Source organism: Ammodytes marinus (genome assembly GCF_949987685.1).
Source record: "Ammodytes marinus genome assembly, chromosome: 5".
Taxonomy (NCBI): Eukaryota; Metazoa; Chordata; class Actinopteri; order Uranoscopiformes; family Ammodytidae; genus Ammodytes; species Ammodytes marinus.
In genome coordinates this window covers 32746221-32759068 of record NC_137234.1, presented here as the reverse complement: position 1 = coordinate 32759068, position 12848 = coordinate 32746221, and the positions used below count along the sequence as shown (strand labels likewise).

At 38.8% G+C, this 12848-nt stretch overlaps 1 protein-coding gene across 3 annotated transcripts in view; it reads right to left on the bottom strand.

Moving 5' to 3' along the window:
* Positions 1-3231: 3231 nt before the first annotated feature.
* cbfb (core-binding factor subunit beta) overlaps positions 3232-12848 on the bottom strand; it is a 34315-nt gene continuing 24698 nt past the window's right edge. The window contains exons 6-7 of one of the 3 annotated variants that reach the window (XM_080028590.1): positions 10522-10591; positions 3929-4062 (exon numbers count right to left, since the gene is read on the bottom strand). In XM_080028590.1, the coding sequence (XP_079884716.1) occupies positions 10562-10591 (30 nt within the window). In that variant the 3' untranslated portion in view covers positions 3929-4062; positions 10522-10561. Of the gene's footprint in view, positions 4068-10521; positions 10592-12848 lie in introns of all 3 variants that reach the window. The other 2 variants (XM_080028589.1, XM_080028588.1) reach the window with 2 other exon arrangements.

Sequence of the window (12848 nt, the reverse complement as noted above, 5' to 3'; positions counted from 1 at the left end):
AAACATCCAACCGAATTGAATAGCTGATATTTCCGACAAGCTCAACGCTAAAACAGAATGAAAGACAGAGCATGCCCACAGGAAGGAGAGACTAGGGGAGTTTGTATAAGCCACTTAATATTACAGAGTTAGTCTTTGCATTTCTGAATAAAACCCAAATAACTTAAACAAATGAGAAGATAAAACAGGCCAGGTAAAAAAAAGAAGGAAAATAGAGAGAAGAAAAGAAAGAACATGTTTGTGGTTTGTTTTTATTGTAATGCCTGCATCAAGAAAATTGAGTATCAACTAAGGTGTTTTCATGGGTAATGGTTTAATGATACAGCGGCTGGTCGTAGAGGAGAAATCTGACTTTTGCAATCAAACCCTCCATATACAGGTGAAACTCCAAAAATTTGAATATCGTGCAAAAGTTCATTTATTTCAGTAGTTCAACTTAAAAGGTGAAACTAATATATTATATAGACTCATTAGATGCAAAGTGAGATATGTCAAGGCTTTATTTGTTATCATTTTGATTATTATGGCTTACAGCTTATGAAAATGCCAAATTCAATATCTCAGAACATTTTAATATTACATAAAATCAATAAAAAAGGGATTTTAAATACAGAAATGTCGGCCCTCTATAAAGTATAAGCATCCATATGTACTCAGTACTTAGTTTTGGCCCCCTTTGCTTGAATTCTTGCCTTAATTCCAAATCATTTTCCATGATATTCTGATAATATGAGTATCACCTGTAAGATATATTTTCACATTTGACCAGGAGCTGCACACGTTTTTACAGGTATGGCCGAATTCATGAGACCACCCATGGTTAAGATTGGTCTGGGAAACAGCTTGACTGATTCAGGAATCACAGATTTCCTAAAACCCCAAAAGCCTTGGCATCCTAGGCTATTATTCAGCCGCTAAATCATTCTAAACCTACATCTCACCCCTCATTATGCCCTGCCAGTGTCCACGCATCTTAAATTGAATGTGTGGCTTGATACTAACCTGATCTCTGCTGCTTAAGTCCTTAAACATTTGATACACTGGATGCAAGTGAAGAATGACTCAGCTTTGTGGAAACATAACAGCCACTGTTACATGTGAACCCATGACCACTTTCACCAACATGACCAGGAGCATCACTTTAGGCTGCATCCATATTAGTGCTCCTGCATGTTCTAATGCCTTCCTCTGTCTCTTTAACCACCCCGCCTTCTCATTCCACATCTTTAATTGCTCACTTAACTACCTCTCGTCTGCTTGTCTTTACAACACACCAATATCAGACTTGGCCAAGCCACAAAAATGCACCACTCAACACTAACGTAGGTGCCCTCAGACAGAAAGCATTTTTTCCACATACTTGAACTAGTTAAGCAATGCACGTCACACGTCCAGCTGACTTTGCAGGCTCAGTATGCTCTGAGAACAACAGGGGGAAAAACATTATGCTTCCCGTTGAAGTCTCTCAAATCCCTGTGGGAAAAACAAACAAAACTAAGGCTGCCAATTGGAAAGTTAATCTTCAGCGGTTAGGTTTTCTCATTGAATGCCTCCCATGTACAGTAGGTTTCAAATGAAAATCCTGGATAGTTTCTTGTTGTACCCCGAGCATGACAATTTGGCCTTGTGAGCTTTTGTTAGTTAGTGAGGCTGTGGACAATGTGACTAATGTGTTACCATTGCAGTTCAAAGCGTTTTCTTCATCATCATAGTCATCATCCTGTTTGAGTTTTCAATTCACTTTTTTATTTTAATCTTGACTTTGATTTTGAGCAACAACATTCAATCACATGATTATCAATGGATAGAAATACAAATAACATCTAATAAAATAAAGACACCAGTTTTCTTAGCTCATGTAAAGCTCATCTGAATACGTAGTCAGACAGAGAAAAAATAAAAGCAAGAATAAACTAAAAAAAGATTGGTTATAATAATGTTAATAAAAACAGTTGAGTGCATTAAATGCAGAACACACTGGAAAATGAAATGAGCTTCTAGTTGCACAACACACATATATATATATATATATATATATATATATATATATATATATATATATATATATATATATATATATATATATATATATAAAATAAATTGATATCGCCTCAGAACAGGACTTAAGTTAATCCACCTTTCCAAGTATTTAACACAGAAAGTAGATTTCCTCAAAGACTAAAAATAAACATGAAAAAAATAAAATCCTCAAAACTCCCCAACATCTGGAGAAATGTTGTAATATTCAACTCATCTTTACATAAAATAGCCTACCGCTGCTGCTACTACTAGTTCATAACTATAGCTGAAAGATAAACAGAAAAAGGATACATATACAGAGGTGAGAAGTAATATAAAAAGTAAACATCATGACTTTCACACAAACAAAACATACCATTTCATCACATTAGTGCTGTAACAGGACAGATCATTGTTTTGAAGGCTCTTACAGCCCTTTAATGATGTGGAATATCTGGGTGATTGATGGCTCAATGTGTAATGTGTGTTCTAACTCAACTGGATTGGTATACCGTAGACATTCAAGTCTATGATCTGAACTGATTTACAGTCAAAATGTTGAATGCAACTCCAATGCTTCTGAAGTGTGACAGACATAATATAGGACACAAGCCCCTGTGTACAGTGTTTTGTACAGAGGTTGTGAGCTGAAATCCATTTGAATAGCAGAATGATACCCATCATTACTGTCTACTGAACGTATCCCCATGATACATATATTTTTTGAATATAAATAAAGGAATACTTTATCCTTCAATATATCTGAAAAGTTCACAATCCTCCAAGTTCGGAGATACATGCTTTAGCAATGGACAGTGATGCAATGTGTTGTGAGTGTTGGCTTCACAATATCCACCAGTTATTCCTCATCAAAGCGCTGTAAAGAGAGGGCTCTCACAATAAACAGGCTGCATATAGGGACCGATAAGGTATAGGCCTGTGTTTGGTGACATGCACATAATAGAAAAAACCATGTGGGGAACAAGACGGATCGTATCACATAGTGCAAAACCCCATCAGAAGAAAATAATACGTTAAAATTGACCTCCCACCCCCCCACCCCCACCCCACGCCCAGAGCAAAGCAGAACAGAGACCTCCCAACCCCCCCCCCCCCCCACCCCACGCCCAGAGCAAAGCAGAACAGAGGTTGTCCTGGCTCGCAGTTGGTGATTCTATAGTCATGTCCATCTAAATGAATATCACTTCTAACCCCACATGAGTCTCTCTTGATGCTCTATTTATTTTCTTTTTTTTTAATGCGATTCCCCCTTTTTTATTCCCTCCCTCTCCCTCCCTCCCTTTCCAGCAATGTGAACTTTGGTCTAAGAAAACAGCAGTTTTCAGGAAGTGAGCAAGGCATAGCGGGGGTAAACAACAAATGTGAAGTGTTGCAGACTTTGACCCCTGAGCCAAACAAATCTCTCCATCTTTGTCTTCCCACTCCTTCCCCTCCTCACAACCCCATCCCCTCTTTTTTCAACATCTTGGATTCATAGAAAACATACTTTGGTACTTAAATTGACCACCATCAATTCTTTTAAAACCTGGACAATTTATTTATTTTTTGATTACTTGTTCTCTTCTTTATACGTATATCTAAAACACTCATTTGACGCAAGGAACATCTTCAGCTCTGGATATGTCACATTTGCAAATATAACCCTTGATCCAACTGCTTCCACTGTATCTAAATGTTAATTCATTTGTTTTTGCCCAGGTCTGTTGTGTCCTTCCTCTTTTATTTTTATCCTTCTTTTGTAGGGTTTGCTTCACTTTCAATGCAATCAATCTAGGAAGTGTATTTTCTTCTACATTTAAAAATAAAATAAAAAAAAGCGTGTGAAAAACGCTCATAACAAACCTGTTGGGAAATACTGGTGGAAAAATTGGTGTACAGTAAGCAGTTAGGGACATTTTCAGTTGATTGCATTGAAAGTGAATGGACAGCCGGACCTTCCACCCCTGTCCTCTTCCTCAGCGCATCTTGTGTTCCACGTCAGCGTTGGCCATGTTTGAGCCAGGGCTGGGATCCTGCTGTCGTCTGGACTGGGGAGAGAGAGGGATGGAGGGATGAAAAGAGGAGAGGAGAGCATAGAAAGAATGGGATCAAAGAGAGAGAGAAAATAAATTAAGTCCAATACTTGAACATACTGGTAACACTTTTTTACTGCAAATTAGTGCTTACAGTAAAAAATTAAACATGGCATTCGACGGACCCAACAGAGACCAACATTGGATTTGTGAAATGGTGTGGAGCAGGAGTTAAAACATAGCACAAAATAATTCTGTTTAAAACGATATACCACAATACGTTTTTAAGAATATTGCGATAAGGATAGGTGATTTTGAGTGGGTGGTCGTTAAACTGATTGTAATGGGAAGGGTGATTATAGGGTGATGGGTTGTAGGTATAACTAAGAGATCATGTGTGTTGTATTCAGGGTGTCATTGAAAAAAGAGAGCTTGATCTCAACGGCCCTGCTTGGGAAAAAAGGTTTAAAAACAAGTATAGTATATGAGGGTTTATTGTTCATTTTTTATCATACATGGAAATAATTGGTCTACATGTGGAAATGGGTTTTTAAACAGCTAAACTTAAATAATAAGTAATAGCAGTTAAATAAGGTTTGGGAATTGATAAGCTTTGGCTTCCTCCGACTATTTTTTCAGAAACATCAGATTAATTAATTTATGACTATTGTTAATGGCACTTTATAAGTATTCTTATTTATTTATTTATTTTGGTTTTGTTGTATGCTGTTTCAAACTTGCTTTGATTTTTATTCTGTTCGAAATTAAGAAATTAAATGAATGAAATGAAAGCTGCGGTTCCATACTCTGTCACTAGAGGGAGCCAGAGGGCTCTATCTCAAGATGGCTCTGTACTGCTGTTTATACACTTTACTGATGTTGATATTTTAGTAAAGGTAGCTCCCAGACAGACAGGCAGACAGAAAGGCAGGCAGGCAGGCACACACACACACACACACACACACACACACACACACACACACACACACACACACACACACACACACACACACATACACATACACACAAAAGTGGCATAAGTCATTAGGTCATCATTAGACGCCATCAGCATGACAAGACTTTTAAATATATGTCATGACTGGCCGTGGTGTGAGTGTGTGTGTGTGTGTGTGTGTGTGTGTTTCTAAGCCCCGTGGCATTGACTGCTCCTGCTGTAAGAAATTCTTGTGGTGATATGTTTACACTGAAGTGATAGCCGAGGGAATTTGGTGGGGTGGCATGGGGGGGTGGCATGGGGGGGTGGGGTGGCATGGGGAGGTTGGAGGGGGGGCTCAAAGTGCGAGGAGAGGTGAAGCAGCACAGACAGAAATGCAGACGGAGATAGCAAAGGGGTTGCCTAATTCAACTGGAATGTAGTTTGTGTCATCTCAATGACTCACCATAATAGCAACATACACACATGTGACTGCACACACACACACACACAAGCACACATATACAGCATACATCATACTACCGTTTTGACTCCTCACAGCCAGACAGACTCCAGTATCTGTCTGGGAAGCTTTCTGCTGCTTTATCAAAAGCTGCTGCTATCAAATATATACAGTATGTGTGGCTCAATTAGAGGGAGCTGACTCTGGATCAAAGTGGAGACACAAAGAACTCAGCTTAATTATTCACTACAGCGCCATCGGCACTTGTGTCTGTGTCGGCCCACTCTTCAGTTCATTTAGGATGCTTCTGCAGCGTGTTCACAGCCAACCAACAACTCATTTGAAGTTAAAGATGGAGTCAGCGATTCTGCAGAACGCTTGTTGACAAAATCGCTTTTTTTTAATCAAAATCAGTGAATATTTCCTCACAATCCACTACCTGTCTTTGCACTGAACAACAAGCAAACAGTAAATGCAGGTGTGAATAAACCTCACCTACAGTTGCCATGTGTAGTTATTGGTGCAAAATAAATGTATAACAAAAATGATGTCATTGAACGTACCCTTCGATCTTGCAGATTAACGTTCAGAGTTTCAGGAGGTGTGGCTGTGTTTTGGTTTTATTTAAAAGTCTTATACTGTATACGTTGGTTCTGACTGACAGCTTTGTATCTCCAGTTTTTCTTTTGCTTCCTGTCAAACCTGTCCATGTCGTAGCTTACAGGCGGTTTTGCCTTCTGAATACATTTTTGCTAATCTGTCTCTCCATAACCTTGCTTGCATCAGAGAACTTTTCTTTTTTTTTTTCAAAGACAGCTGACATCTTGACTTGATTTGGGGGGGGGGGGGGGAGATCACACAGGTGGAATTAATAACATTACTGTAACACATCCCTCCAGCAATAACTGCAATGACTTGCAACAAAAAGGTAATGATGTCATCAGTAACGCTAGTGTTAGACAAGACAAAATGTCTGCTGTGTGGTAGGCCTATTCCTTCACTTTGTTTCCCCCTCTGATCAAGTGCAATCAAAATCTGAAAGAAACTAAAGATTTCCTACTTAATAAACATATTCCTTGAAGCATACACTTCATTATCGGTTTACAGTTTAAATAATACTAACAGACTATTTTGAGGTGATTTACAAATACATCCAGACGATGGCCATAATAGAGTGAAATACCATCTGCAACAAATTCTTTAAAAAATAACATCCACTCTCTTATCCCAGCACTGTTGCATTGGTGGTGTAGTATTCATATTGGTAGAAGGGAGTGGTCTTTGATAATCGTAAGGGCAGAAGAGCTTTTTCTATTGATCCACACAGATGGAAGCCTGCTTGGCCACTGAAGGCTGCTTAACCACAACTCAATAGTGGAGAAGTGTGTGTGTGTGTGTGTGTGTGTGTGTGTGTGTGTGTGTGTGTGTGTGTGGTGACGAACTTAGAGCAGATTTGCTGTATTTGTGAGTTTGTGCACACATATGCGCCTGCCCTGTTACATGTGTGTGTGTGTGTGTGTGTGTGTGTGTGTGTGTGTGTGTGTGTGTGTGTGTGTGTGTGTGTGTGTGTGTGTGCGCGCGCGTGTGTTTCTTTCTTTCTTGTGTGTTTGTGTATGTAAGGCAAAGCAGGGGGTCTGATGGCAATCAATGCTAATGATATATTAATGCTTTCAGTGCCAGCTCATCATTCACTGCCAAATGTCTTTCTCCTGTGCACTTGGAGAACTGTGTGTGTGTGTGTGTGTGTGTGTGTGTGTGTGTGTGTGTGTGTGTGTGTGTGTGTGTGTGTGTGACTTAAAAGCCACATTTCTACTTGATCTATTGCTTCGCCATCCATCATCTTGACAGCTACCTTCTGACCTTGAGTGACCGGAATATCAGCGCTTTTCGGGTGAAACACATCTGCTGAAATGACAACGCTTTTCAGGATGTGAATGGGAGACAGCTTCTTGATATTCAGTGAGCACCCAGTAAAAACATACACATACAAAGTCATCACCGAAATGAATGCAAATGTATTGCTTTACCCTATAGCTACTGACGACCTATTCTTTATGTAATTGAGTCAGTAGTATGTCACTCAGTGATTCTTCAGAACCGGGACAAAAGGCCGTCTTCCATATGTAACTGCTGTTGTGTTTAAAACTAAAAATATTTAAAATTGTAGATGTTATTAGGGATTAAGAATAGAATGTCTGGAGCACAATTATCCCCTTAAATGTAATTTTATCATTATTATGTCAAATATATGACACTTGTTATCTTCTCACAACGTCCAAAACAGTGTGTCCTCAGAGAAGATTTGAATCTTTCATATGCAATAAAACCTATTAAAAATGAACTTTAATGATTAAAAAGAGCTTTTTTCATCAAAAGCAACACTAAATAATCTCTCATATCAGTAAAAACAGTTTTTTCTACAACACATTCATGTATTATAAGGATTCTAAGTGGTGGGACAACTTTACTATAAGTCAACACTGTCAGACATTTCATTATGTAAAAAGTAATAAAATCAGGCAAAATAAGGGGCAGCTGTCACTATGAAGGACTTGTCAAATTCTACCTCTGCAGAGTACATTAGAGTCAGACAGGCTCTGATAAGTGTTGTAGTTTTAGAATATTTTACATTCCAAATCTTGAAAGTCCTGCGTCACAACCATGATATGTCAACACCGACTTACAATTTCTGAAGAAGTTATTTGAAATGTTTTGATCATTTTATTTTCCTGAAGTATTTCATACTAGCGCCTAACATCAACAGAAAAACCAAATGGCTACTAGATAAATTTAATTTGTTATGTTTAAGAAACATTAAATATGTCAACACCGTCAGACAGGAAATCTGACGGAGTTGACCGTCAGATTACCTAACTCCTTTACATTCCACACCATTCTTCATTCATGTAGACTAAATGTGGTATCCGCCATTCTGGAAAATGCTTGTTGTTAAAATCCCCTTTGTCAAAATCAATGAATATCTCCTCACAATCTGCTACCTGTCCGTACTGAGTGTGGAAATAAAATCTGGTATAAATACACAGCCACAGCTTTGTAAACTGGCACGTTGCTACTTGCTAGCTATGGTGGGGTCCCTTTGTTTACATATGGTGGGGTCCCTTTGTTTACATATCCATTCTCAGAGGCTGTGTTTTAACACCAGATTTTATTCCAGCAAACACACACACACACACACACACACACACACACACACACACACACACACACACACACACACACACACACACACACACACACACACACACACACACACACACAGTACAGACAGGCAGCGGATTGTGAGGATATATTCACTGATTTTCCCGAAAAATAAAGTGATTTTCGACAACAAGCGTTCTCCAGAATCCCTGTCTCCACCTTTAATTGAACTTTTTACTATGAAACAAATGTAGGAACTTTTGTTTATTTGTTTATCCGACAAATGGGAGAAGAAGTTAACTGTGAATTTGATTTACAGACAGGGCAGAGAGATAACTAGATAGAGAGAGAGAGAGTTGGAGGGAAAGAGAGACAGAATAGAAGGAGAGGTGGAGTTCAGACCACAGAAATGTAGAGGCTGAATCTGTGCAGCTATTCAGAAAAGCTCGCCAGTCACGCCCAAAGAAACCGACTGCTGTTCCTGGCAAGCTCCAGTCTAAAATGTGCTTCATATGGACATTGAGTTACAACAAGGATGCTTGTCAAATCATCTGTAAATCAACAGGAGTATTTTAGTGATAATTATAAAGGACATGGAAAGAAAACAGGAATATTTAATCCATCTAAATTCTCCCACATCCAACATATTATTTACCCATTTACTATTTACTATGAATACATGCCAAATATAAAACCTAAAGGGGACGAGGTTCAATTGTTAGCAATTGTGTGATTTGTTGTTTAATTATTGAGATCTCTTCTGACATATTTTAGAAGGTATTTGTGAAACCCAAACTTCTCTGAATTGTTTTGTTATATTGTAATGTCTTCAGAAATGAATTACAAATGCCAACAAAAAAAAACAAGTATACTCCTAAACAGAATACTGAATTAAAGAACGTTAAATCATTTTGCTCAGCGTTCAAAGCGATGAAGTCAGTGAAAAAAGGCGAGGTAGGATCCTGGCATGGGACCAGAACTGAACCTAAAGTGAGACATGGCTTCCATTTCTCTGACGCCAAATGTGAATCTAATCATGTGAAATGGCAAATCAAATGCATTTTCGCAGAGGGAATGTTTTTAGTTTTGCTCAGCAGGGCACAGTGATGGTACTTCTATTGATTCAGCAGGAGACACGAGCTTCTCTTTTTCTCGCAGAGCCTCGGGGAAGAAACATGAGATCAGTCGGATGAAAGGCGACCTTCAATAAATGCCTCTCTTTCTTTATTCCCTCTCTGTCTCTCTGTTCTCCCTATCTGTGTTCTCATCCCCCCTTCGCCACTCTTGATGTGCTGAGTTCCTGTCTATCCTTTCACTTGAATTCCTACACGACCATGAGCTGCAAAGCTGTGGTAGGTCATGATGTGTGTGTGTGTTTGTGTGTGTGTGTGTGTGTGTGTGCGTTTGTGTGTGTGTGTGTGCGTGTGTGTGTGTGTGTGTGTGTGTGTGTGTGTGTGTGTGTGTGTGTGTGTGTGTGTGTGTCATTCTGCAAACTAGCTTTGAAACGTTCACATCTTGCTGATTCTGTTTCTCACGCCACACAAACATTTTAACCAGCAGTTAAAGAGAATTAAAGTCATAAAATTCATTACAAGTGCATGCTTATGCATGAACACACACACGCACCCACAAAAGAACACTCACACGCATACACCCCATGAAAAGAAAAATGCACCGACCTGCCTGTGGTCACAGACGCGTACATAAAAAATAATAGACAAATACAAGGATGCACATAGATAAATAAAAAAAGATTGACACAAAAGCACAAACAAGCACACACACGCACACGCACACACACACACACACACACACACACACACACACACACACACACACACACACACACACACACACAGGGGTGGTTTAGTGCATGAAAGTGTGATAGATGGTGAGAAATGAAAGACACAGACCCTGTTCTTTTCTGCTGGCTGTCTGTCTGTCTGTGTGTCATCAGTCCCAGATTTTAGAAACCACAGGGTCCTAAAAAAATAGACAATTTCGGGGTTCATTGGTTGGGCATCAACTTAGGAAAGATGGCGTTGATCTCCCCAAAGCCTTCCTGGGAAAGTTATTTTAAATACATCTTGGACAACCTCAAAATTTGAACGGTAAATAAATAAGCTACATTTGTCAATCTAATAGATACAGCACAAATTGTACACAATGGTAATTCAATAAACCAAACGCAATAAGGAACAGATGTTTTTAGACAATTTCAATTGACATTTGAATTTTACAGTTCATCAAATTGCAGCCATCTGTAGCACAAAGTAAATAAAGTACTTTCCCTCTGAGGCTTTTGGGACAAGAACTGAATCAGTCATTCAATAGTTCAATCAAATCAAATCATTTATCAGATTAGATTTATTGTCAAACTGGTCATGCACTAAACACCTAAGATTCAAACTTTAGTAACACCTTTTCAATAAAACAGATAATTAAAGCACACAACCACACGTCACACAACCCTTAGCCACACCAAGCGCTAAGCAGGGAAAGACCTTCTGCAAATTTGGCCCTGCGCCTTTGATCAAATGTCTTATCTACGTATATAGATTTACAAATGAGTAGTTACGGCAAATGAGAATACATTCAAGGCACATTTGTTTAAAGATGAACAATAAATCTTTGAAACAAAGTATCCACAATTTTTAATTTAATTTTGTCATTTGAGAGAACCACATCATTTTTCCAAAAGGCATACAATGCAAGCCATATTATAAGAAAATAATAATAATAAAAATAAAAATAAATCCAGTTGGTCACTTCTCGCCTTGCAAAGCCAGCCCCACACACTTGAAAATTCTGAGCAACAGATCAGTAACAGCGCTCTCCTCCACTTATCAACACTAGCCAATTCTGAATGAACTACCTGTTAAAATTCCTATAGTTATTTGCTTCCCGTTATCGAATTTATAATTAAATTAAAAAACATGGCATCTGTTTTGGAAATAAATGAATAAGTTCTTCCAAAATTAAAGGGGCAGTGTGCAGTTCTCCCTTTCGGACAATTTACAAGAGCTACAGTGGCCTTCAAGGAAAATAAGCTAGTTACTAAAGATGGCAACATTCACCAATGCCTCAAGCCTTTCCATAACTTCTATAATGATGAGTTTAAGTTCTATTACATTTTTTTATTTGTTATTCTATAGTACTTTTTCATCTTCCAACAGGTGCATTTATCCAGGACGCCCACTATATCTAAAAAAGCGTGAGGTCGTTAGGTTTGTCATTTCTGTGTTTCTGTAGAAACATGGCGGGGCAACATGTTCATTCTGAAACAATAAAATAAATAATAACTTTCATTTTAAGCCCAGTGCTGCGGCTCTTAGGGAACCAGAAGGTGTGAGGTTTGCCCCAGGTTTGTTTTGGTTTTAGCTTTGTTTTGTTTCTTGTGTACTTATAGCTTATTTTCTTAATCATTTTGTCTTAGTCATTTATTTCACTTTTTTTTTCTTTATTCCTTGTCTGTTTATGTGAGGGAGGGGGAGGGGAGGGGAGGAGGAGGAGGGGGGAGGGGGTTGGGTGTTGTGTATGTATTGTGTTTACTTATTCTGTTGTTTTTGTCCATATGTATAAAACCATAAAACCACTAAAATAAAAGTAAAAAAAAAAAAAACTTTTTTAATTTGAAGAAATGATACACTAAATATTGTGTTCCATTTCTACCAAGTCTGTTCTGAAAAACACCAATTCCCCTAACACACAGCACCTTTCATTTGAGGCCTAGAAAATGCTTTACCTTTAATTCACTGTGTTTACTTTACAAACTAACTTAATAAGAGCTACAGTATACACTTAGTCTTTGCCGTCCTCCAGTGATGATGTGTAGTGTACTCAGGGTGTGCCCACTGAACCATCTCTGTTGGGTGTGCTTACAGGTGCAAGAGTTACACAGCACATGTTCGCGGGAAGAGGCGCAACACTTTACGTGAAACAATGCCTTCCGGTGAGGTGTTAAGTTACTCATAAAGTGGTGGTTAATGAGAGTCAGGAGGGTGGAACTCCACAACACTGTTTGTCTGTAAACCTCAGAAGGGCAAGGGGCAGATGGGCAAACTACAGGCAGGATTCACAGTTCACAGAATGTGGGGAAATAAATGACTCCCTCTTCATCCTACCCCCGACTGGGATCAGGGTTTATGAAACTGAGGGCTGGCTTGGCAAGGCTAAGATATAGGTCTGAAGAGGAAGCAGGTTCTTCCTGTTACAGTTGGAGCAGGGCTTTCCAGAAACA